Source organism: Sylvia atricapilla, chromosome 6, assembly GCF_009819655.1.
Source record: "Sylvia atricapilla isolate bSylAtr1 chromosome 6, bSylAtr1.pri, whole genome shotgun sequence".
In the NCBI taxonomy this organism is placed as follows: Eukaryota; Metazoa; Chordata; class Aves; order Passeriformes; family Sylviidae; genus Sylvia; species Sylvia atricapilla.
In genome coordinates this window covers 50,736,789-50,762,313 of record NC_089145.1, presented here as the reverse complement: position 1 = coordinate 50,762,313, position 25,525 = coordinate 50,736,789, and the positions used below count along the sequence as shown (strand labels likewise).

The window sequence follows — 25,525 nt, the reverse complement described above, 5'->3', positions numbered from 1 at the left end:
CCATGGAATCCAACTTCTGCTGTCACAAAAAGATAAAGAAAATGATTGACAAAAAATGAAATCACTAATTAATTGCCAGGTCAGAAAAGAGATATTTTTCATCTTTGGGGTCAAATGAAAGCACACAGATGAGCCTCTGTTCCCCAGCAGGCAAGATTTTGCAGTTCTCTACCATTTCAAATCATCTTCTAGCTTTCCAGTCCACCTGGGAAGCCCTAAGTAAATTCTTAAAAGATAATATCTACCCTACATCTGTCAGTCTCAGAGACAATTGCCTCAGGTACGTAACTACCACTGTTAAGACAGAAAGTATCTTTTGGTGACTTGGTTGGTTGGTGTTTTGCTGGGGTTCATTTTTTTGTGTTTTTTGGGTTTTTTTTTTATTCTACCAGCTGTTCTAAAAACAACAGGTCCCTGTTCTGCCTTTCCTTAAACCCATCTGTAATGCAGTCCCATTAAACCCTTGATTAATGCACACCATTTTGTTCCCATTAAGGTAAAGAGACTGCAATTAAATAGTAAAAAGAAAAACAGAAGTGTAGCTGCAAGCTAAGCCCACGCAAATCTGAGTTTGAGATAAGGCACACTTAAAAGATGAGCTACAACTTGTTCATATAATTAACTGCAGAAAAATATGGGAGGGCCTGTAAGCTCTTGGTGTTTTCATATCTTGGTTGCCCTTTCCAAAAGTTTTATGGAGATAAACCAAGTTACTGGTGTCAGGTGAGCCACATTCAAAATTCTAGACATAAAAGGGATTTCCCATCCAATTTTTGTTAAAGAAGCACAGTTTACAACTCTAGACAATATGAGATTACAGTAAAGGATTTCAGTTTATGCATACAAATTCCGAGTGGAGTCATACCAATCATACACAGGTCATCAGTGGGGTGGGAACTTGCAGAAACTCATGCAACATCTCCTGAAGTAACTCCTGAGCAACTGATAACATCACTGATCAGAGCAGCCACTAAAAGCTGCCACTATGCATTCATACATTTGCTAACACCAGAGAAATGACCAGAATCAGCATCTCCCTCCACAGCCTGGAGCAGAGATCAAATGCTCTCCAGTTATTAAAGGTCTGGCTCCCCACCTCACACTATCAGCCAGACATCCTTACTTCCTGCAATTTATCTCAGCGTCCTGCCACTTTGCTTTTTACAAAGTTATTATCTTCAGTCACTCCTTGTCAGCTCAAATTAAACAGCATTCAGTGCAGAGAAAACTGAAGAACTGAACCATTAAATTCTAAGATTTTATTCTTAAGAAGACAGATTTGTGGGGAGACGGAATGGCCAAGATTTGGTAGGGAAGGAGAATGGCTCATATTTGGTACAGTTAAGGACCAATTCTGCCCCCTTCTTTACTAACTATGCAAATCAAACCCAAACAAAAGTGGTATCAATGATCCTGAGTTTATGCTAATGAACTTGTTTCCCTACCGAAAAGTTCATCTTAATTTTTAACCCTTGAAGTTAGATTAGAGAAACTGAGAGCAGATGTAATACTGATAGATACCAGTATCTATTCACAGATAAATCTGGCTACCATTTCTTGTAACTCTTAAACAAGGCAAAAAGTGCAATCAACCCAACATTACTACACGAGACATCTAATTTCCAAAATAAATGCATTCATAATATATAGAAATATCCTTATAAATGTAAGCAGTTATAAGCCCCAAATATCCAAAATACTTAGTTCATTCCACTAAGACCAACTACCTGCTTCCTCACAGTTCCCTTAACCTTTGCCCTCCACCGGCTGCTGCTACTGCTCATTCTCCAGCAGCTGTTACACTACTCAGACCCCAATGGCAGGCAAATGAGCTTGGCAAGCCAGCACACACAGCAGGCCCCAGAAGAGGAAGCACAGAGTTTTCTGCTGGCCAAGCACAGTAATTCCCACCTCCGGTGTTCATCAACACAAGGGAGAGGCCAGGAACACATAACCAGGAGAAGCTGCATAAAGAAGCAGCAGCTTGATTAAAGGCAGGAAGAAAGAACTACTCTCCATAATAGCAGCAAGGCGTTAGACCAGCTTGGTTACTTGTGAAATCACACGTTAGCATTTTCTGTTCCAGATGAACACGCAGTGTGAGCACAAGCAGACGATCCACATCATCACTCACACTGTTGTAAAACCCCTGGCTATCCGAAGAAACAAAGCTGTCAGTCATAAGTAAGACAACACATCTAAGTACTGTCACCACCTTTTCTCTTCATTTAGAAAAATGTCTGTCCATAGTAAGCTCGTTCTGTAAATGTGACAGTGAATGCAATAGGAGGAAAAAAAGATAACAAATGAAGAGAGTCCTCCACTTCTATTTTGTGGACATGCAAAAAGGCATGTCACATGGTCTGCAAACTTTTCTAGTAAAGATATCAATCTCTTAGGAAATTTTGCATATACAAATCACACTACAAACTCTATGTATAAAACCAAACAAATTTGGTAAACACCTTCTAAGTAGGGCATGAGTCCTAAGAGGTTTAGAAATCTCTTGTTTACTCTGAGGATAAGCTTTAACCATACATCTGAGGTCTTGTATTTCACAAGGCTGCAAAACAGATGAAAACTGATAAGATGTTTCTATGTTTGGGTCCTGCTTATATCAAGATAAGGGAGCAGTGTAGAAGGTGACAAAATTAGACATGTAAAATAATTCATAATCCATTGGGTTTGCTACTCTGCTCCTAACTCCTCTCTGTTCCATCACTCTGCCAGACTAAATGTGAGGATATGTCTAATAGGAGCCTGTAGAAACAAGGTGTTGAGAGGAAAGGCAGTCAGAGAAGAGATCCCAGACAAGACAAATCAAACAGAAATGGCATAGCAAAAGTAATAAGAAATTCGCTAGGTAAAAAAATTGTGTTACAATGTTGGTGTATTTTCATGGGCAAACTTGATATCTGTAGGTAGGTAATGTTCTATTTTCATGGCAGTGTCACAATGCTCTTGGCAGCATATAGATCCATGAACTTCCTGGGTATGCATTCTCTCCCCATAGTAATGCAATATTTCATACTGACTAAGGTTTCTACAGAACTACATCATTCTACCTCATTTGAACTACAAAAATCCTGCCCCTCAGTGCTTTTCCAGACAGAGCAATACATCTTACTGAACTTGAGCAAGGTCACGTTGCAATTACAGCAACAATGAATGGCCGGAAACACCCATGGAAATTCATGGATCCTTTATTTTATCCATTCAGCTGGCTACTGAACCAGCCTAAGGTTTCCTCATTTTGTTTCCAAAGGAAGGAAAGAAAACACGAGAATACTGATGTCCTGAAAATGCCCCGAGCAGGTAAAACCTTCATACTGAAATCCATTGTAGACACGTCCCATGAGACGCTACTGTTTCATCAAAAATACATGATGGCCTTGCAATCAGCTTTGCGACGTGATTGTTAGCTTCCAAATGGGTTTCTCAGTTCTGGGAACACTTTAAAATACATTCAGATTAGTTTCAAATACTCAGCATTTAGTATTTTAACCTCTTCCAATATTCTGTGAGCAAGTAATTATGTACTCAAAGCATCCACTAACTATCACGAGCATGCTTCACCATCATGCTGCTCATTTGCAAAGTCAGACAAAATTCAACCAGCTATGAAAATTTCTTCAGTTCACTTTCTTAGAAGGAACCTTTTAAAGTTAGTTAAACCAGCTGGGAACACTCACAAAGTTTCATTAGTGAAAACTGCTCCGAGATTTTATTTCTACCAACCTGGGCTTTTTCTCAGTTCCATTCAAGAGGTGATACTCAGGATACGAACACTGAACATTTGAGGACTGCAGGGAACAGAGTACAGACTACCCAAGGACCACATCTTTGTGACCTTCAGGGCAGCACAAGGATTTCTTTGCCAGCTGCTACAGTTACTGAAAATCCTGCTCTACTGGTTACAACCTGCGAGGTTCTGGCAGCAGAGGGGCTGCAGGAGTAGCTTTGGTGGGAGAGGGCCACAGATTGCCCTGCCCCAGGCCCAGCTGGTTCCAACAGCACAGGCAGACACAGCTGAGCCTCTCAGCACAACTGACAACACTTCTGGGAAAGTGTATTTAAGAAAAGGCAGAAAATGCCACACAACAAAATAAAAGAGAACAAAAGGAGTGAGAAAGAGCAAAAAAAACCAACACCAAGGTCAGGGAAGGAGAGAGACAGAGGTGCTCCACAGTGCCAGAAAAGGGACCCAAGGGACGTGCCAGGGAGGACCCAAGCCAGGTGGATATGGCCTGAAGGAACTGTACCACGTGGAGAACCTGTTCCAAAGCAGGACCTCTGCCAGTGGGGAGCTTATGCCAGAGCAGAGGAAAAACCTGAGAAGGAAGGAGCAGCAGGAAGAAACTATCTTGCATGGCCTGTGAACACTTTGCCCCCCACACCACATGGAGAGGGGCACAGGAGTCTGGGGCACAGGAGTGAAGTTCAGCCTGCAGAAGGGGAGAGAAGTGCTACTTTCATGTCTGTCTTTCTGTCTTGGTATCTGACTCTATTTTAACTGGCAACAAATTAAATTCAGTTACTCCAAATCAAGCCTTTTTTGCTTAAAACAGTAACAAGTAAGTGATCTCCTCTCTTTATTGGAAGCTACAATCTTATCCTACCTTTGGCCCCTGCCCCTCTAAGGAAGGGGAGAGACTGAGCAGCCAAGGCTAACTCAGCACCCTGCACATAGCAGTTTTAACCCAATCTTTTAGCAGAATGCTGATGAAGCAAGAGCTCAAACCAAGATTTGTGTTACATGGCAGGAATCTCATTACTGCTGCTGAGTCCTGGTTCTGAAGTAGAGAAATATAATACAAACAGGCTAAGTGGCTAACAAATCTGAGTCAGGTTAAAGACCACTTTTTCATTCATCCATCTATCTATTCATCCATTGTGAAAAGCAATGCAAGTCACAGACTTGACACAGAACACACAATTTCTATGATCCAAATTGTAACTAGTACATATAGATTAGCAAAAGTAGTGACAAACTCATCGATATTTCTCTTCTCTCTTTTTCTTAAAGCTCAGCAAGCTCAGAAAGTCTTTCAAAAGCAATCCATCAGATACATAAATTTGTTCTAGTATCATTTTTATGCACCCAAAATCCTACCTAAACTGTCATTTATATTTGATCCACTGCCAGCTTTTATACACAGACTTCTGTTAGGGAGAAGATAGGATCCATCAACAGAATTAAACAGAATAAACAACACAATATTCAAGTCCGCTCAAAATACTGCACCTCTCAAGTGCTGCATTTCACCAGAAGTACATACTATTGCCTTGTGGATTCACACAGACCTTTGTCCTGGGAGCTGTCATTGCTCTTTCTTCCTTCATCTTATTTATCATGCAAGCTTCAAGACTAATTTGCTAATGCAAAACAGCCCAAATAATAACTTGGATCATTAAACTTTTTATTAAGCTGTCTAATCTCCAATTCCAAAAAGGAGCTGTAACTGAGTCCTAGTAAAATAAGTCTATTCTTTTGCAATAGTGCAAGATTGAAGAGATTACCAGAGAGCTTCCCCAAAGGATTCATTCCCAACTGTGTTCAAAGAGCAATAAACACTATTCCTAGCAATGTTGATATCCTCTGTTAAAATGTTCCAGCATGCAAGAGTTGAAACCAATTCCCTACACACCAGTACATGGACAGAATAAAGATCCTCTTCCCTTGCCCTCTTCCCCATGTTTTTAAATCATTCCTATGACGTATTGTTACACATTCAGCCAAAAAACCAGATTTTTGTTATCCATTCCCAAGTCACAACATCAATACAGAAGGATGCAGTAGGGTTCAGGGTACTTAACTTTTAAGTTAATTGCTTCAGATTAAGTAATAACAGGGATATGCATCAGAGTGCCTTTCAGTTCACATGTCTCTTCATGGGTGAAACAGAGCCACTGCCTCTCCTTGGCAGTCTCACTAGCTGACAACCTTGGCCTGCAACCTGTTAGGAACACCTGGATCTGGAAAACAAACTTCCAGTTTTTGACACTCTCAACAGCACGTGAAGGCATTTCATTAAATAAAATACTCTTCCTGTGTTACTCCAATAGAGAAGAGAATTCCCATATGATCACTTAATTTCCTGTTTATGTTCTCAGTTAGCCAGACTTGGAAGTCATGCACATTGACTTAATCCTTCAAGTTGTGTCAAAAAAGAGAGAAAATCTGCATATGATACATATGATATGTTTTAAAGATCAGGAAATGCTTCAATAATTTGTATCCTGACTAGTACAGAATTTAGAAGATGCCTTCATAGGAAAACCACTGAAGTGTAAAGTTATGCAGATTGCATAATCTCTGATATGCTTCAGCTAGGTAAAACATATACAGGTTAGAGAAATTTAAGTCAAACTGTCACTAACATCTCCTGCCTAGCTCTCCCTGCCTGTCTGAAATACCTAAGTGCATCTCAAAACTATGAAGATCGTGCTTCCCAACTAGAGAGCAAAAACATATTTGCTTGAAGTGATCTCTAACTAGCTCATAGTCTATCACTCAATGGTGCATGCCCTGAAACTAAAGATACCTTCCATCTTTTCACTCATGTTTATTTTTAGTTAGCATAACACCACTGTCAGAAACACCACTCAGTTATTTTTAAGGCCAACACATATAAATAAATGTTATCTACTACCCATTTATTCTGAAATTCTTTTGAGACAGGATTTTCCTCTTTTATTTCTATTTCTATAGAGCTGAACCATGTAGCTGTCTTTCCTCTCTAAACATGCAAAGCTATCATTGCTTTCACAACTAACTTCCAGTGATGTCAGTGTTCTGCCTCATCCTCTCTGTTAACTTATCACCTCTGAATTCACCCCAAGTTGTGTCCTTGCAGACTTGACTGCTCTCTGAAAACACCTTCAGGTCCATCTCAAGCGGATGAGTGAGCCCAGAGGAGCACACACTACCCGCACATCTTTCCTCACACAGAATTAAGGCTTCCCCGGCAAAGCGAACTTCCTGTATCCCCCCCGTTCATTACACACTTCCACACCTCACAACGAAGCCTTGCCTTTCACCGCCTTCAGTTAAACACACAGAAGTTTGTGACATAAGGATCAAGAGAACAAGCAAAACATTTATAGCTTTTACAGCAAAGCAAATGAAGCTGCCCAGCATTGCTGAGGTTTGCCATCAAGCGGGATGACGGAAGCCTTCACACGACGCGCTGTGCACAGATACTCTGGCAGTCACAGAAGGACATTTCGGGCCGTATGCACACCGTCAGCATGTGCGCCTGCAAAGCGCGGCGCCGGCGATACCCAGCGGGCTGCTCGGCGCCCGGGCCGTGAGCGCACAGGGCCGTGAGCGCACAGGGCCGTGAGCGCACAGGGCCGCGCTGAAGCCGGAGCGGGTCTCCCGGCCCTCGGGGGCTCCGCGGGCGATGCGCGCCTCCGGCCGGGGCCGGGCCCGGGCGGCTCCCGCCTCCCTCCGCGCCGCTCCCGCCCGGCCGGGCCGCCCCTGCCGCCGCCTCCCCGGCCTCCGCGGGCCCCGCCGCCGGCCCGCCCGGCTGCACCTGCCGGGCCCCCGCCGCCGCCCGCCCCGCGCCGCACCGTTCGCGATGAGCTTGGCCGAGAGCTGCTTGACGAGCTCGGGAATCCGCTCCCACTGGCACTCCGAGCGGCACCGCTCGATCTCCGTCTCCAGCCGCGAGCCCGCCTTCCTGGTGGCCATGGTCGGGCCGAGGGGCCCCGGCGGGGGAAGGGGCCGGGGCGGCGGGCACGGGGAGGCGGGGACGGGCGGCGGCGGCCCCGGGAGCGGCGGAACTCGAGCGCCGCGGCCGCGCCGCGCTGGCGGCCCCGGGAGCGCCGGGAGCAGCGCCCCCTGGCGGGAGCGCGGGGCGGGGCGGGGCCAGCGGCGGGGCGGCCGGGCCTGGAGGGGAGCGGGGCCGGGAATGGGGGACGGGAATGGGGGACGGGAATGGGGGACGGGAGTGAGGGGACGGGAATGGGGGACGGGAGTGAGGGGACGGGAATGGGGGACGGGAATGGGGGACGGGAGTGAGGGGACGGGAATGGGGGACGGGAATGAGGGGACGGGAGTGAGGGGACGGGAATGAGGGGACGGGAGTGAGGGGACGGGAATGGGGGACGGGAATGGGGGACGGGAATGGGGGACGGGAGTGAGGGGATGGGAGTGAGGGGACGGGAATGGGGGACGGGAGTGAGGGGACGGGAATGGGGGACGGGAGTGAGGGGACGGGAATGAGGGGACGGGAGTGAGGGGACGGGAGTGAGGGGATGGGAGTGAGGGGACGGGAGTGAGGGGACGGGAGTGAGGGGACGGGAATGAGGGGACGGGAATGAGGGGACGGGAATGGGGGACGGGAGTGAGGGGATGGGAATGGGGGGACAGGAGTGAGGGGGGCCCGGAGTGAGGGGACGGGAGTGAGGGGACGGGAGTGAGGGGACGGGAGTGAGGGGACGGGAGTGAGGGGATGGGAGTGAGGGGACGGGAGTGAGGGGACGGGAATGGGGGACGGGAATGGGGGACGGGAATGAGGGGACGGGAGTGAGGGGACGGGAGTGAGGGGACGGGAACGAGGGGACGGGAGTGAGGGGACGGGAATGGAGGACGGGAATGAGCGGCCCAGAATGAGCGGCCCGGAATGAGAGGGGCCCGGCATGAGGGGCCCGGCAGCGCGGGACGGACGGCGCTGCGGGGACGGAACGAGCCTTCTAATAGAAGAAGCCTTCTAATGCCACCACCGCGGGCACCGGCAGGAATTGCTCCTGCAGAAGCCGCTCACACGTGGGTGAGGATGGCACGTTCAGCCGATTCTGCTCGCCAAAGGCGAGCCCACACCGCCCCCAGCCTCACCCTCCGCTACACTTTCCCCTTCCACAAAAGGTAACGCAAAGTTAGTTGCTGCCTGTCTCGGCTCACCTCTTGGCCCACCTTGAAACCATCCAGCCACGCTCGCCCGAGGGCTTTTCATCCAGTTCTTTAATGGCACTCTCCCATTTCAGTCCTCGCACCTCGTCCCATGGCCGGCGGAGCTCACACACCGTGTTCCCGACCGAGAGCCCCCAGCACCGCCACCTGCTCAGGACCCACCTGCGCCTCAGTCAAAAACCAGAGGGAAAGAAAGGTACAGAGATTATGCTCTATGTTTTGAGAAAATAAATGCATTTCCAACACTTGGCTAGAATAAAAACACTAGCTGAAACAATTCCAATGGTACTGTGTATCTTCATCAAACATTACATCACACATAGGTGACACACCAATTCCACAAACTCATGCACACCTTGGAAAGCTGCAGCCATGACTGATTTTCACTGAAAAGGTAGCAAAAAGGCCTAGTTGGTGTTAAAAATCTCACAAATTGCTACTTACTTTTCACAATAAAGCCTATTGATATAAAGGACAGGTTTTGCAGAGATACAGTGGCTACATGCAACATCAATTCAAATTATTCTAGTTTCGCGCTCCACATCCTTGGGTCATACTGGAGACTTGTAAAATTAATTCTTTTAATCCATAGAAATGAGAAGTCAGTGAAGCCACAGGAACTTGGTTGAGTTTGTGAGGATGACTATCACAGATGATGATGAAGATTCAAAACTCAGGCAGGGTGCAATTTTTGCTTTTACATTCATTCATTGCACTCCTCTGGATCTAGCACATGTTAGTATTCAGAAATTACAAGTTCTCAAAGTCAGAAGTCAAATTTGGGCAAATGTAAAACTACTGGCTGTTCTATAAATAGATCTGTTAAATGTAAACATGACATTGCCTGTGGGCATTGTGAGAGCTGTTCACATAACAGAATTTCTAAACAACTGGCTGGTTAGTGTGTGTTCACATATACTAGAGACAGGCGCTTTCTGAAGTTTTGCTTGGTTTTGATCATCAGCTGAAACATGAGAAACAGCATGCATTTTTTAAAGATCTGTAGTTTCCATTGAATCACTGATTGACCAGGAACAGAGCCAGGCTTACACAACTAAAAGCTTGTGTGTTCCCCAGCTATACTCTCCGTGTAATAAATACAACTTCCAACAAATCTTGCTTTGCCTTCATCATCCTTAGACATTCACAGCCATTGCATCTCTATGACAGCCATGAAATGTCTTTTCCAGCGTTTAAAGTCATTTATATTTCATTCCCAGTCTTATTAAAAGCATAACACAAAATTCAGATGTAGTAATTTGCCTCTTAGTCAAGTTGCTTTTATACCACCTTCAGGGTACAGTCCCATTTCAAACAAAATATTCTTCAGATTTTAAAAGTGAAATGAAATGGTAGCAGAACATAACAGTGTCTAAAACTACAATGGAGTACTGCAGGATTGGAGAGAGGATTTAATAATGTAACAAAATCAAAAAGAGAAATTAGTAATAAAGCATTTTTCACATACATAATTTTTCAGAAGATCCAGAGAATATTAAAACATGATTATAACATGTTTTTTTACTGGGGAGAAAAGATAAGTTAAAAAATTAGGGAGGAAAAGAATGATAATTCAAAATGTTTGATATTATAACTACTAGTTCTTTTACAGACAAGATTATGAAAACTAAAATTTCAACTTTCTAAAAGAGCTAATTTGCCTATGAAGATTATTCGTATTGATTCACAACAATCCTAACACATTTTGTTAGCACTGATCACATAATTTCACTAAAAGCTACCAGCAATAGTATTAAAATATTTACATTACAGCTCATCAGGCTTATTATCTCAACAGCTCCTATTTATGAAGTGAGACATCTATGCAAAAGGAATTAGCACATTTTGAAATGCTTAGGAAATCTGCTGTAACATTAATGAAACTTCCATACACCCAAGACTGCTCTGAGAAGATTCATTCAACTGAGTAGATGACCCATAATGGAATACAATAATGGATTTGGAATGAATAGCATGAAAATAACAGAGAGAAGCAGCACGATCCTGAATATTTTGTCAAATGTTCCTTATTTTTTCAACCTTAAACAAAGTGTTGTTTTCTGGAAATAGCCTATTTATTACACTGTTGGGGCAGACTGAAGTATACATATACTTAGCTAGAAATACTCTGCTTGGAAGGTGAGGCTTCTGGCTACCAAATAGAGAGAGATACCTCGTGAAAAGGAGGGAAATTCAAAATTCGGGAAAAGCAACTAAGACGTATTGGTCAATCATTTTGCCTTATGCCATCTCTCCCACTCCAATCACCCCAAACACAGGGGGAAGAGAAGCAGTGGATTGTTCAGTGCAATTTCATGAGCTTGGCATGAAGAAAGTGTGGGGTCCTTCCCATGGGCTACAGTTCTCCATGAACTGCAGCGTGGCTCCCTTTACACAGGATGCAGTCCTTCAGGAACAGGCTTCTCCAGTGTGGGTCCCCCATGGGGTCACAAGTCCTGCCAGCAAATCCTAACGTGGGCTTCTCTCTCCACAGTGTGCAGGTCCCTGTCAGGAGCGTGTTCCCAAGGGTTCCCAGCCTTCTCTGGGCATTCACCTGCTCCAGGTGGATCTCTGCTCCCGCACTGACCTCCACGGCTGCAGGGGCACAGCTGCCTCACCACGGGCTGCACCACGGGCTGCAGGGGAATCCCAGCTCCTGGAGCCCCTCCTGCCCCTCCTTCTGCACTGACCTTGGTGTCTGCAGAGCTGTTCCTAGCACATATTCTCACTCCTCTCTTCCTGGTCACAATTACATCTGTGCAATAACTTTTTTTTCCTTTTTAAATGGGTTATATGTTATCACAGAGGCTTTACTATCATCTCTGATGAACTCAGCCTTGACCAGCGGTGGGTCCATCCTGAAGCCAACTGGCATTGGCTTTGTCTGATGTGAGGGACAGAAGCCCTCCACGACCAAAACCTGGCCACACAAACCCAGTACACACACTGATATGGTACTCTCATACTTCTCATAACCTGAAAATAAACCTGGTAAAGGAATTTTCTGCACTAGTGCTCCACACAGATCTTTAAAAAACAGGTGTAATGGGCCTTTAAAATGGTGACAGTGTTAGAGAGAATATAATCTGACTTAAATGAAGTAGCACTTTAATCTCTGCTAAGATATTAAACTTTTTATAATAAGGAATTAGAAAAACCAATTCAAAAAGTGCTTTCATTTATAAAGGCAACATATGAAAATAGAATGCTCAAAACCCAGAGGAGAGGAAAAAACCTCCTGCAAGCAAACTTACAGGGTCAATGGGTTTTTCATTCCAGACCAAATTTTTGGCTTCTTAAACAAATACTATTCACCACTGAATTGGCAGGGAAGAATCCAAGATTAACAGCCAACTTGTGTCAAAGGTTAGCAATGCTTAATGGCCAGTGTTATTCACTGTTTAAAGAAAAAGTGTTTGATATGCAAGTTTACCTACTACTCTGGTTTTAGTTTGGCACACTCACCAGTGGTATGTTGCTTTTATTCCAAAAGGTTTGTCTGAAACTGCCAGTCATAATGCTGATTATTAAAATTATTTTTCTACCCATAGTACACATCAGAGAAAGAAAATAATTTTGGGAGAATGTGATGCTACAGAAGACAGCATAAAATTCCTTTTTTTTTTTTTAATATCCATAGTAAAATAAAATAAAAAGTAAACATTAAAAAGCTTTTCCTCGGCACAAATAGTAATTTTACCAATCATTTATCTTTCACTTAAAATCAATTGTAATGCCTATTAGAATGTTAAATATATTCCTACTGCAAGTGATCAGAGATGCAATTCAAAAATTCAAATACTATTTGTATTTTAAGGCAATCATAATCAACTCCTACTACCGTCTGCTATTTTCTCAAATGTGAAGTGCAAAAATTCTCATGCCAAAACTCATTAGTGTGATAATTAATTTCTCTACAGTGAAGAGCACAGCTCATAACCATTATGGAAGCAAAACTTTTACTGGAATTGAAGCCTTTTTTTTTTTTTTTCAGTTAGTGCAACATTGTTAGCAAAAGGAGGCAACTACACAATTCTTCTTTCCTACTGAAGTCTGTAATCTCTATGAAATTGAGAACAGACCATATGAAAATTGTTTGAGGAAATAATTTCACAGTGACATTTGTCTCCTTTTTGCAAGTATAAACATGCTGTTTGAAGGGAAGAGAGACTGAAGAGTGTCCACTAAACCAACAGTCTGACAACACGACCATTATGAAACCTGCCACCCTTGCCTCATAGCAAGGAAGACAGTGATGTAGAATGTGAAATAAACTTCTATCAAATTATTTCAACATTTAAAGGTTTTGTACTTAGATGAGTTTATTTTCTAAGAGATAAAATAGTTACATCTTGAAATGTACATTATCATGTAAACCATTAAGCCCTTATGGCTGTTTGAAAGTTAAAATCATACACAAAACAATTAAAGAAACTTAGGAACCTGAAAAGCTTTCCTCACAATGGACTTTCGATTTTGTAGTTTGCTGCCTTCAGAGTGATTCAGTTCATACTGTACTTGTGAGATAATGGGCAATTAATACCGAAAATTTAATGCCTGTGCAATCAGACAAACAGATTTTTTTACTATTTTATGGAATCCTTTGATGTTAATTCACAGTCTTTAATAAATGACAGAGGCTAGCAGTCATTGATATTGATTGTCTGAATCCAAACTTTAATTACTAAATGTGCTGGGGAAAAAAAAGTCAGATTCCAAAAGAGGTTCTTTCCAAGCCCACTCATGAAATCGGAGCCAGAGCTGCCAGTGAAAGGGCAACAGAGTGTCACTCAACTGCCAGTATCTACTCAAATCATGTTCTTCCAGTTAAATGTTTCATACTACATTTTAAACCTGCCACACTGTGCCTGGAAATATCCTCTGCACCACAAATGCACATATTTACACACACCAAAAAAAAGTCGCCTCCCAGAATTAAAAAAAAAAAGAAAACACAGCACACTCCACTGTTTTTAGAGGCTGAATAAATGTATTTATATCTGAATTGCAACTTGCTCCACCACTGTACTTTCACAATGGTATGCTGCCAGTAAATTTGCTATGCGATATTAACATGTAGTAAGAAATAGGACACAAAATGGGAAGAAAAATGCTATCTGTTGTTTCTTTTATATGGTGTTAGTGCAAAACAATTTAGTCCTGTTCAAAGATCTAAGGATTACAGGTAAGTGTTCTGGCTACATTTAAATTCATGGAAAAGCCAGGGTAGGGTCTAATCATGGGTCTTTCATTGTGCTACTCTCATGGTAAGCCTCTTTCCTGCTCTATTTCAAACTGGTATCCAACACTGCTCACAGGGAAGCAGGGGAAGAGGGATCCTGCACTGTCTTTGCACAATAACAAAACTTACACAGTTCAGCTAAATTAGATGTGATCCAGATTGTAGCCTAATCTCCAGCTTAAACTCAAAAAATAATTTCTTCCTCGACAAACTGAACCTCAGAAGCAAAGACGTTTTCCTATTCTTTTGACTTTGTTACTAAAACAGTGTCCAGAACAGTATTATGGATTTTTAAAAAATAGCAATTATATGTTTTTAGAAAGATCCAACGGGTTTGCACTTCATTAGGCCTCTACTTTTCAAAATAGAAAACCAGCCATGTACCATTTTTTATTATTTTTTAAGGGTAAAAATAAAATACAATGTTATACTCGTTCAAACGAGTTGCTTGTTGCACCGATAGTTAAAACTATTTGCCAGCTCCACTGCCAGACCACCAGAGGGAGTCAAAAGCTACATATAATTTCGGAAAATTTCTAAACCTGTAGCTAGCTTAAAACATAAACAAAAAATACTGTATGTTGTGAGTACTACGACAAATAGCTAAGAAAGTTGCCGAAGACAATGAATAATTGTAGCAATGTCATCAGTTCATTACTATCCAGAGGCAAGAAAAACATTGGTGACAAAGGAGTGCTCAGCAATTGTTTTTGTTCTCTGTTTAGAAATAGTGAAACATCATGCATTTAAATGAGATGTTTCAATTATGTTAATACTGGAGAGAAGTCTTTAAAAAATCAGCAGATCCAGAGTTACTACAAAATAGTCTTAATCAAAGAGTGGCTCCCCTGGGGCTCATCCTGTGCCTTTGAACAGGTCATGGAACACCAGGGGCATCCTGAGGACGCTGGGGTCGTGCCTATGTGCCAAAGAAAGGTGGAAGACAGTGGGAGAACACAGACTGCCCAGCCTGATGTGACCCTAAGAGAAAATTTGCTCTACAATACAAGGCTACATTATTATGCCCCAAAAGCAAAGTCCTTAGCAGAGAGGGGAGATGGAGACTTTCTAGGATCAACTGGGGAAAACTCCAAGAGATCCATACACCTACTAGCCAGAAACACTATGAAGTGGACCCAGTAACACAAGTGTGAGCTGCTATTTCTACATAGCAAATATGAGTTCAGAGACCTGACAAGTCACCAGTTTTGGCCATAACAACTGGCAGAATCAAAAAACAATTTGCTTTATGTTCTAGAAATCATGTATCATGTAAAGAAGACAGTATTTTAAAACAGAGTAACACAGAAAACAAAAAAAACAAAACAAGACCCGCTCCAAGTAATTTATATAAGAAATTAGACTTTATAAAAGTTATCGCAATAATTAACTATTTGTTTAAATACCAGAGATGCAGCGGATTGTTCCAGTCTTGGTATCTCCAAAACAAGACTGGATGTTTTTCAGGCAACATGAATTGGTCAAACACAAGTTATTTGTCTAGAGACAACTGGTTTACATTTGATACAGGAGGTCAGGAAATCACAGAAAATTCCCTGAAATCCTTCCTGCATTGTGCAGTGGCATCTACAAAACACCAGGCATCATGGAAAAAAATACTGAGGACGAAGCAGCCAGTATCATTCTGCCACAGCGTAGCTCACACTGTAATCTGCACTGGAGTGCTGGTGCAATGCTGGTCCCACTGGTTTGACTCAGCATTCCATTTCTGATGTTCTTACAATATTCAGTTGGCTTTACACACTACAAAGTACCTTATCTGGTCTAACTCAACCTTTCAGAACTCTACTGCTTAACACTTGCTCTTGTAGGCCAAAAGAAAAACTGCAGCTTCTGAGACTCTCTAAAATTCTTTTTTTCCTCCTCATATCCTCTGATATGTCATAGTTCCTTTCTATGAAAAGCTCAACTTGGTATTTCCAGAGATGACAACTGAAACACAGTTCATTTAAAATACAATGATCAAAGAAGTCTCCAAAAGGTCTAGCATTCATCTGAAACCACAGAATATAATTTCCAGTCTGCTTCACTGCCCTAGAGAACAGTCTATCAGCACAGATAAAGTAAGAACAGCAGATACGCTTTTTTAGCTGCTTGATAAAAACTCAAGTAGAAAACAATAATGTTACTGTGACTACAGCTGGTTGGAAATGGATGTGAACTATCCTCCTGTGGACTTTGTCTATCTTCACAAAGATGATTCACAGACAAAGCTTCTGGGGACTAACTGCCAGTTTCAGCCTCTTAATGCTCCTGCTGGATCCGAGTACAGGTGTCTGAAAATCTGAAGTTCCACATCTGCAGGACAAAGATGATTTCCCCTACCTGCTGCTGACCTAACTCTGCTTCAAAGTGTAAAAGATAAGGCAGTCAGCCAGATCTGGCACCTTGTTCAGAGCATATTTAGATACAAGTCTGAAGGTGCTACTTCAGCTCATACCTATTGATTTGCACTCATTTCCCCTGACCAAAATTTTTAATTATTTAGTTGTTTTTAAAACTGTTCTTTTTGTACTTCTAACACTATTCATTCTGTTTGTGAGTTAAGAATAAGGTATGAATTTAATGACCAGTGCAATTTAAGCTGGGTATTTCCACACTGATTAAAAAAAATGTTTATTGCATAGCCTTTTTCATACTTTTATTTTCTCTGTAAATTGGTCACTTGACACTACAGTTCTTTTTGGGCAGAAATACCCATATATTACCTTTCAGGACAAGCAGAAAGGCTACAGAATTCAAAGAGATAAGTGGGTTAACATAAATAGAATGGCCAGGACAGAACTAAGTATACAATAAGGGAAGTAAAAACAAATAGTAGTAATTAAAAGCAAACACCATACACACACACACATACCCTGAAAAACCTGAACAAAACCTGGATAACCCACTTAATCCAATGCATACTAGAAAGATGTAGGATTCTTTAGGTATGATGCATTATACCATAGCTTTTTACCATACATATTCATACATTTTCCTCCTAACCCAAGTTCCTGACAGTGCTGGAGATCAGTAATAGCTCAAATACTATCAGTCTGTCTTAGAGAGTTGTTCAGATACTTCTCCCTACTGCCAGGGAAGTCATGCAAAATGCAACAACAAATAAACTCCCTGGTTATTACCAATAAAACTGCCTTCACCCAAGTATCATAATCTGCCTAGCACACAGATGTTTGGTTTGTTTTTTTCACATTTTTCTGTGAGAAGAGTTCCCAGCACACACACCTTCAAGAGTAGGAAGAGCAATGGACATATAGACCACCAGCAATCACAGGGGATACCCATGCTATTGCTCTGCACTGTGCACAGCTCTGGAAAGAGCTTCTCCTACAGGAACCCGAGGCCAACTCGTTAACAATGACATGATGTACTTCTCCAGATTGCTTTGCATTAACTTTGAAGCCATCACAGTGGTTAACCACACAATGTAGGGCAACAAAAACAAAAAAAATCTCTTCCTATTTTGAACACCATAGCCTGAAGAAGAAAACAGGCTGCTGAAGATCACAACCTTCAGTTATCATTCCAATACAGTGGAAGAGTCTGACTGGCCAAACGTTGATCATGCCCTGGTGGTTAACGAGACTTGCAAATAAAGAGAAGCACCTTCCAAGAAAGAAGCCCAACACTAGATCTTCCTAAAACCTGTGGTTCTGACAAGACTAACCTACAGGCTGGGCTCACTATCCTTCATGGTTAGGCTTTAACAGCTCTAGAAACAGGAGCATTCACCTGACATCTGGTTCCACTAATCTTCCATAAGTCTTGAGCAGTCTTCCACAACACAGCTTTCCTGTATTTTCTCCACCACTGTATTCACAAAATTAGCCTTTCTTTTAGTACTTTTCCCATCAAATTCAGAATCCTCCTCCAGACTCACTCCAAGAATCCTCATTCATTTTCTGAATACTGGGAAAAATTCTCATGCTTTTTGATAAACTTCTATCACAAGGCTTTGCACTTTGTTGGCATGACAAAGAATTTTAGACAGGTGTGTATTTGTCAGAAAGAAAATTCCACTGTAATCTGTTCATGACTGGCATTAAGGAAATAAGGAAATCAAAATCCTCAATACAGTACTTGCCACTTGAAAGTGGCACTGTTTCCAAAAAGAAAAGTTGTCAGATTAATCTGTGTGGGGTTTTTCATTCAAAAAGATTTTTATTGAATGTGGAGATCATTGCTCCTTCAAAAGCAATGGTGTGCAACCAGAATGTCCCATAAATTACAGTGAGGCAAATGTATTTGCACTCAGCATTCCCTTCTTCCCATTTCTTTCCCTCTCCCCACTCCCTGCCCACACTGACACATGAAATAGAACACCCTGTTCCTTTCGCTGCAAATTAACACAGCCTGCTCCTTTATAACCAGCTGTCAGAATCTGTCACCAATTCATTTTTTCCCTTCACAGCTTCAAAGGTAAAGGTAGAAATTAGGGATGATTTCTTCTACTAGGACTCCAGCAACAGTTTTTATCTGGCAAGAAACAATTTTACACGTTTCTTTCTCTGCAGGTGAGAGATAATACTGTAGAGACATCTGTATTCATCCATATTTGCTGCAGGAGCATCTTTAGACTTTCAAGGTTGAAAGCCAATGCCAAACTTTTATTAATTCTTGTAATCCACATGTATGTTAAGAGTCAAACCTGTTGTCACTTTGGTCCTGAAGTAGATCTCAAGTCTTCTTTAATTTGGCAGCACTAAAATTGAACCAACTTGCCACAGCTGCATGCCAATTGGACTGACATGGTGACATACTGAGCAGAACTGTATGAACACTTGAACTTAAAAGCATCAGGGACACAGCACCTTGAGCTCTAATGTAGCATGCCTCTACAGTGAACGCATCACCAAAGAGCAGGTTCCTGTTCCCTCAAGCAGGCATAGCTTCAACAAGAGTAACTGCATATACAGCAGTTATCTGTATAAAGGATGAGAACTCATTAAGGAGACACCTGAGAAAAGCTTTGAGGTATTTGCTGCTCTTGTGAATTTAGTTTCTCTTCTCCACTGTGTAATACTTTTAAAGGAAAAAAAGCATATGTACGATTAGTACTGAGTGAGCTTCTGCAGACCATACAATGATATCTCTGTAACTAGTCACCTCAAGTAACTTAGGGACAAATTTCAAGCATTGTCCCCTCTTTGCAGCATCATCTTTAAATTTCCCCCCTTCTTCTCACTCTCCTAAACTCCAAAGACTTTACACTTGAAAGCTTTTTTAGCATAGCTGAATGTCACACAAAATCACACTCATGACTTAGATAAAATGTACTTGGTTAGACATAGTTTTATCAGCAAGTATCATTTATATATATATAAATTTATATATATATATATATTATATATATATATATATTATATATATATATATACACACACAGATTTTGAAATGGTTACCCTTCCAAACAGATTTTTGGTTATTCACAAGGCCTAATCCTAAATCCTTTGATTTTTCTCCTACTTACAAAAATGGACCTTTGGTCATACTAACACAACTGCATATTTCCCAAAATAAAAGAACAACTAGGGAAAATCAGATGAACATAAATTAGACCAATTTTAAGATTTCATGCTGGATTTGTGGACAAATATCTTTGTATTAAGAAAGCTGTAAGAAGTTTGCAATCAGTTTGCAGTTTCATCTCTTAGGTTTTTGGCAGTTCCTGAAGCAATTAAAGAAGAGTTTGTCATCCTTTCCTTTACTACTGGCATTTCAAAGGAACTTAGCAGACTTTTGCGTGACTCTTGTAAATAGAGTTAGATTGGTTGCCAATTTTTAAAATCAATTTTACTTATGAATAATATGGATTCCTTTCTACCACTGAATAAAGTATTAGTCAGACCAGCCCATAGCATCTCTACCTAAATACTTATAATTGTTTCCCAGCCAATTGCTGTCTTCCATTCCTATCACACAGAACATGAAGGTTGTCAAAACACGTTGGTTTTTTTTAAATTTACATTATTGCAGGTCTCTTGCATTTCTCCATTATGCAGTTTCTGTGCACAACAAACAAGAGACCATTTCAGCTGGTCTACGTAATTGAAAGCATCACTTTATTTTCTAGTGCAGACTACAGGAATCAGTCCGAGTTTTCTTTTCTACACAGGTGTTCTGCACATACAGAATCTATTTAATATATGATATATAAAAGTGTGTGATGGCAGGTGAGAGCTAGTGAACAGTTCTGCATTTCTTCTACTTTTAGAGAATCCAGTGCCTTGTGGGCCAAAGGACCAAACTGAGAAGTGTTTCTCACTGGCAGACAAAGATCAAAGCCCCTCTACCTCTTTACAGCTGAAATACCCACGTTATATTCTGTTCTCTCAATCCAGAATACTCAGTCAACTATCTCAACTGAAGGAAGGCAATGTCATGTTTGCCATGCAAAGCTGGATTTTAAAAAAGACTGTCACTTTTCCCACTTCACATGGGGTAAGAATGAAAACATTAACTTACTAAAAACACCTGGAATGATACTTGAAACATAATTTCAATATGATGAACTAAATGTTATAAAGCCACACAAACATACTCAGGGACCTGCAGAGGTAGGAAATATGTTTATGTTCGACAACTGGCAAGAAAGCTTGCAATTCATTGTCAGTGAATAACACATGCACATGGAGATAGCCAGAGGAGAAATTACCCCTGAAAATATCTTCCCCTGAACCGTCTCACCTCTGACTTTTTATAATCTTCTTCGTGTTCTGTGGCAGCCTCCTTATCTGGTCCTCTGAATCTGTGTGAGTCCAGTACCCATTTTTAAAATATAAATTCTCTTAATCAAGGCATATTACTTAATGTAAATTGAGACCTAGACATGCAATACAGCATGAATCTACATGCAGAGAACACATGCACAGATTAAAAATATAAGATGCTTTTGACACATTTCATTACAACCAATGAACACATTTTCTGCTGAGAATTATTCTGTTCTCAGACAACTGAGAAGGGATATAGCTGTGTAGGAATCATTACTTTGTTCAGAAAAGTAGCCACGGAAAAGGGCTGAGTAAATACATCCATCAGCAGAGCAAATTTGAAGCGCCAATCCATTCTCACCCCCAACTGTTTCATGAAGTATTTAATGGGGTTTTTTTCACAGCAGTGAACAATACATTTGCCAAATACACTGATTCTTTTCCTTGAAGTATAGAAATTTCATTAAGCCAGAGAAACAGTAAGTCATGTTATTTTTTTATAGTTCTTTAAATGCTTTAGCAGAATTACCTGCTAATACAAAGATTTTTGTTTCTAGAAGTATTATAAAGAAACGATTTTACCAGATATTGAGTACTTTCAAGATCAGATTAAAACCCACACTAATTGAAGTCTTTACTCATAAGAAATTTGACTTTTCACACAAATCTGCCTACAACACTGCTGACAGCACTGTATTTCTGACAGCAGACAGATATCATTACTAGACATTAAAGCTGATTGAGGTATAGCAGCACTGTGAAGAAAACTTAATCCAAGTATACACATAATTTACAGTGTAACATCTCTTCACCAAGACAATATAAAGTATTTATAGTACTAATGAAGATTAATTCGTACACTTCAAATCTGAAACAGTGGTTGAGTATGAAAAACATGGCTCATGGTCTTTATATGACCCTGAGTTCCAGGCTGGTCAAGAGATTAAAACACTGATACTCTCCTGCAGAGACATCAGAACAAGAAGTAAACTTACTCTTGAGCTGCCTAGTTTACAACTCAAGTTCCAATGTATCAATGTGTATGTACATCAGCAGTTGTTAATGTAAAGATGCTAATCTAAAAATTCAGACAGCTTAGTGTTAAACACACTTCCTCAAGAGCTCTGCCTGGAGGCAGCAGGCAGTCAGAGGTCACAAACATTTCAGCTACCCTGGGTAACTGCTCCAAAGCAAATACAAGGTGATACCTAAATGTACTTAGCCCTGCCCAAAAGAAATACCTTGGGTTAAAATTTTTATTAAACAACTACCATGAGAGCACAAAGAGGACACATGAATATTCAGCTATAAAAGTTGTCTTTGATACAAGTGATGTATTCTAATAACTTCAGTCTTACAACAGTCTCTCAAAAACTGTGTAGAAAAAAAGATTGACAGTACAGCCATTTTCTCTAGTACTTAGTATCTTTGTTATCTATTGTTTAGTGCAAACATTCTTGTTCGATCAGTTTGTCAAGAAACAGCTTAAATTTCCCAACAGGGAAACAACTGTTCTGTGTTCCTAACATTTAAGTTAGGCTGGGTCACAATATTCCAAATCCCCCTGGTATCCAAAAGTTTCTTCCACTTAAATGAAATCAGACTGAAATTGTTTGCAGTTGTCCTCATCCTGAAGACAAGATCCACAAACTCCTCAAAGTGCAAACTTTACAACCAACCTGTTCTCCAATCTCCCAATTCACTTATACTGTCTGCATAACAAGTATTAATGGTGGATTGTTTGTTGTATTTACAGCAAGTTTATTTGGGAGAGGAAAAGTATTCTTTTACAAATGAGCCATGTTCACTATTGAGATTACTTCCAAAGAGAGCATTCAGAAAGCAAACCTGAATATATTACATTGACAATTATTTTTCAATACTTTAACATCAGCCACTTAAAATTGGTTGTGTTATTAGCACATAGACTGATCTTTAAATATACTACGTCTACATAAACAGTGCAAATCTCAATATTCACATCAACCTGAAATTAATGCTGCAATTACTGTTGACATTCACATCAAGAAAGTAGTAAACTATTTCACATGAGCAATTCCAAAACCTCAGAATGCCATTATTTATATTAAAGAAACACAGAACAAACATTTTGGGCTACAAAGCCTTGTTTTGATACACACAATCCCTGTAAACATGGATGTATTGTATTTGTCAATACTGATATCTGATATAATTCTATAAATAAAACCACTGATATAAACAATTTCTATAGCTTTTTTTTTGCATAGGGTTTGGATTAAGGTTACTTTAGGATAGAGACAGCTGTTAACAAAATCCTCTAGTCAATTAGTCTTCCATCACACAAATTTAGGCATATGACAAGGAGCCTCTCTGACTTCAGTGGAAACTTACACACGTAAGCATTTGCAAAACAGGAGTCATCTTTAGCACTTAAGTTACCCCTAGTCAGTGAGAATACAAGCTATAAAAGAGCTCTCCATAAATTTATAAAATATACTGTTTTAAAAGTTTATGCTGATGTTTCTGTAAGTCACATTTATGATTCCAAACAGTTATTTACATACTATACTATCACAGTAGGAAATACTTCACTGTAGAACACCACAGTGAACAAGTTGTGAAGCACAGTGTTCAATATAATTTCCCTTTAGTATTCCCAGTGCATAAGTTGTTAACATCTACACTACACAAGGTGCCCAGGTCTAGTATTTGTTATATACAATGTAAAAGCAAGATAGAAAGAGCTTTGCATTTTACAGTAAGGAATGAAAACAGTGGGTAATATACAGGGATTCACTCCTGCAAAGTAGAGAATTCTCCTTCACAATGACCACAACCACCAAAGATGGTGGATTTCAGGTCATTCAGCCCAATAAAACAGTGCTCAGCACCTTGTAGGAAGAGAAATCTGAGTGCACTTTATTCTAAAACATCTCTTTTGGATGCTATAAAGTGCAAAAAAATAAAAACATATATTCTAATATTTTACAGTCACTATTAGACTGCCATATTTGCACAATGCAAAATTCAAATAACTTGGTATGCATTTTTATGGACCCTATAATAACAAACATTGAAACTGGAGTTTTCTCATCTTCAAAAAATCTTAGCATTTTTAAATTATTGTGTTATTAAAAAGAAAATATAAATTATAATTAAATCTTGAAATAGGTATTTTAACGTGATTGTTTTTCAAAGCATGAAATATGAAATTTAATTTTCTCTTATAGAATTACATTTTAGAATCTGTAAAATCTTTTAGAAGTTAATAACTTCAAAAAATAAAAATTATTGTATCACAGTACTAGACATCTCACCTTATCAGATACCTTTTACCCTTGAAGTGTTTAAAAAAAATAAATAAATTTAAAAAATCTAAGACTGCTATTTTCAGTTGTTTAGAACAAGATATATGGAGTTATTTTTCAAACAAAACAAGAGTTCCATACTGCTTCATTTTGATCTTAAAACTCAAATAAATGGGACAGAATGTAACCAAAAATTTGAAAGGCTTTAAAGTAGTACACTGCTTTGGTGCATTGTACCAATGATTCTTTACGAGCATGAAGAATCAAATTCTCTAACATTCTTCACAGAGCTGGGTAAGAGCAGAAGATCCCGAAGTTCTACATATGTTACAGAGCTTTCCTTTCTTTGAGCAGTGGGGAAGAAACTGGGAGGAAGATTGTGACACTGAGGAACAGTCTTCTTCCAAGCGGTACCATGAGCAGCACAGCCACTTACCTTGAGCTTGACTGCACACCAGTAATTTAGCCCTCAGAGAATACAATGTTGGTTGTATAACAGTATTATACTATATCCAGTGATACCAAACAATGCTAAAAGGAAAGGTATGGAAATACAAAGCTAGAAAGGTATGACTAAAATACATTTCTAAAGCAACAGACGCCTTCCTGTAGCAGCCTGTAAGCCACAGGGAGGAAGGGCAGGAGAAGACAATACAGGTACTGCCAAGTCTATAACCACTGAACGCCTCAGGATGGGATATTCTCTGCTTCTCAGTCGGAGAACTGGAAGATGGTTTCTGGGTTATTGCTGTCTGTAGGGTTTGTGGGCTGCAATGTCTTTGTAGGTGTAGTTTTACCATGAGAATGAGAGGAAGAAGAATGGGAACTTTCACTGGAGCTGCTACGTGTCTCTGTGCTTGTACTTGTTTTTTTCATTTTCCTTCTTTTTGCAAGAGGCGCCTTGTCCACATTCTGGAGACAAAATCCTTCCCTTTTGTACTTGTTAAAGGCCTGTTTAAAAAGAAAAGGTAATTCTAAGTTTTTCAAGAGATTTAACACATTTTATGCCTTATCACTTATGAATGGTCTATGGTACATCACAAAACAAAATGTAATTTCTTGACTGGCTCCTATTGTAGCTGCATCAATGACTCTACAGGCCTTCACAGGTATGTAAGAGTCAAACCCTAACATTATTGATTGGCATCTTCCTTTTCTTGCTCTTTTTGCTTTATAAGTAGTTTTTATTATGCCTTAACCTATTTACCACTACATTTTCAGAGAGGACACTGTTAAATTATGGATTTTCTGTCAGCAAAATTATATTGCATTATCAGGACCTCTCCAAGAAACAATTACTTTGCTTTTCTCTCCTTCCTAAAAAGCACCCACATAAAAG

General features: G+C 40.5%; 2 protein-coding genes across 7 annotated transcripts in view; both read right to left on the bottom strand.

Moving 5' to 3' along the window:
• Positions 1–7,811, bottom strand: part of TTC7B (tetratricopeptide repeat domain 7B) — a 124,138-nt gene extending 116,327 nt beyond the window's left edge. For 3 of the 4 annotated variants that reach the window (XM_066321921.1, XM_066321922.1, XM_066321923.1), the window contains exon 1: positions 7,576–7,811. In XM_066321921.1, coding sequence (XP_066178018.1) covers positions 7,576–7,696 — 121 coding nt within the window. In that variant the 5' untranslated portion in view covers positions 7,697–7,811. The remainder of the gene's footprint in view (positions 1–7,575) is intronic. The other variant, XM_066321924.1, reaches the window with a different exon arrangement.
• Positions 7,812–22,138: 14,327 nt separating this feature from the next.
• The window catches only part of RPS6KA5 (ribosomal protein S6 kinase A5), a 70,432-nt gene continuing 67,045 nt past the window's right edge, over positions 22,139–25,525 (bottom strand). For all 3 annotated transcript variants that reach the window (XM_066321913.1, XM_066321914.1, XM_066321915.1), the window contains one exon: positions 22,139–25,137. In XM_066321913.1, the coding sequence (XP_066178010.1) occupies positions 24,898–25,137 (240 nt within the window). In that variant the 3' untranslated portion in view covers positions 22,139–24,897. The remainder of the gene's footprint in view (positions 25,138–25,525) is intronic.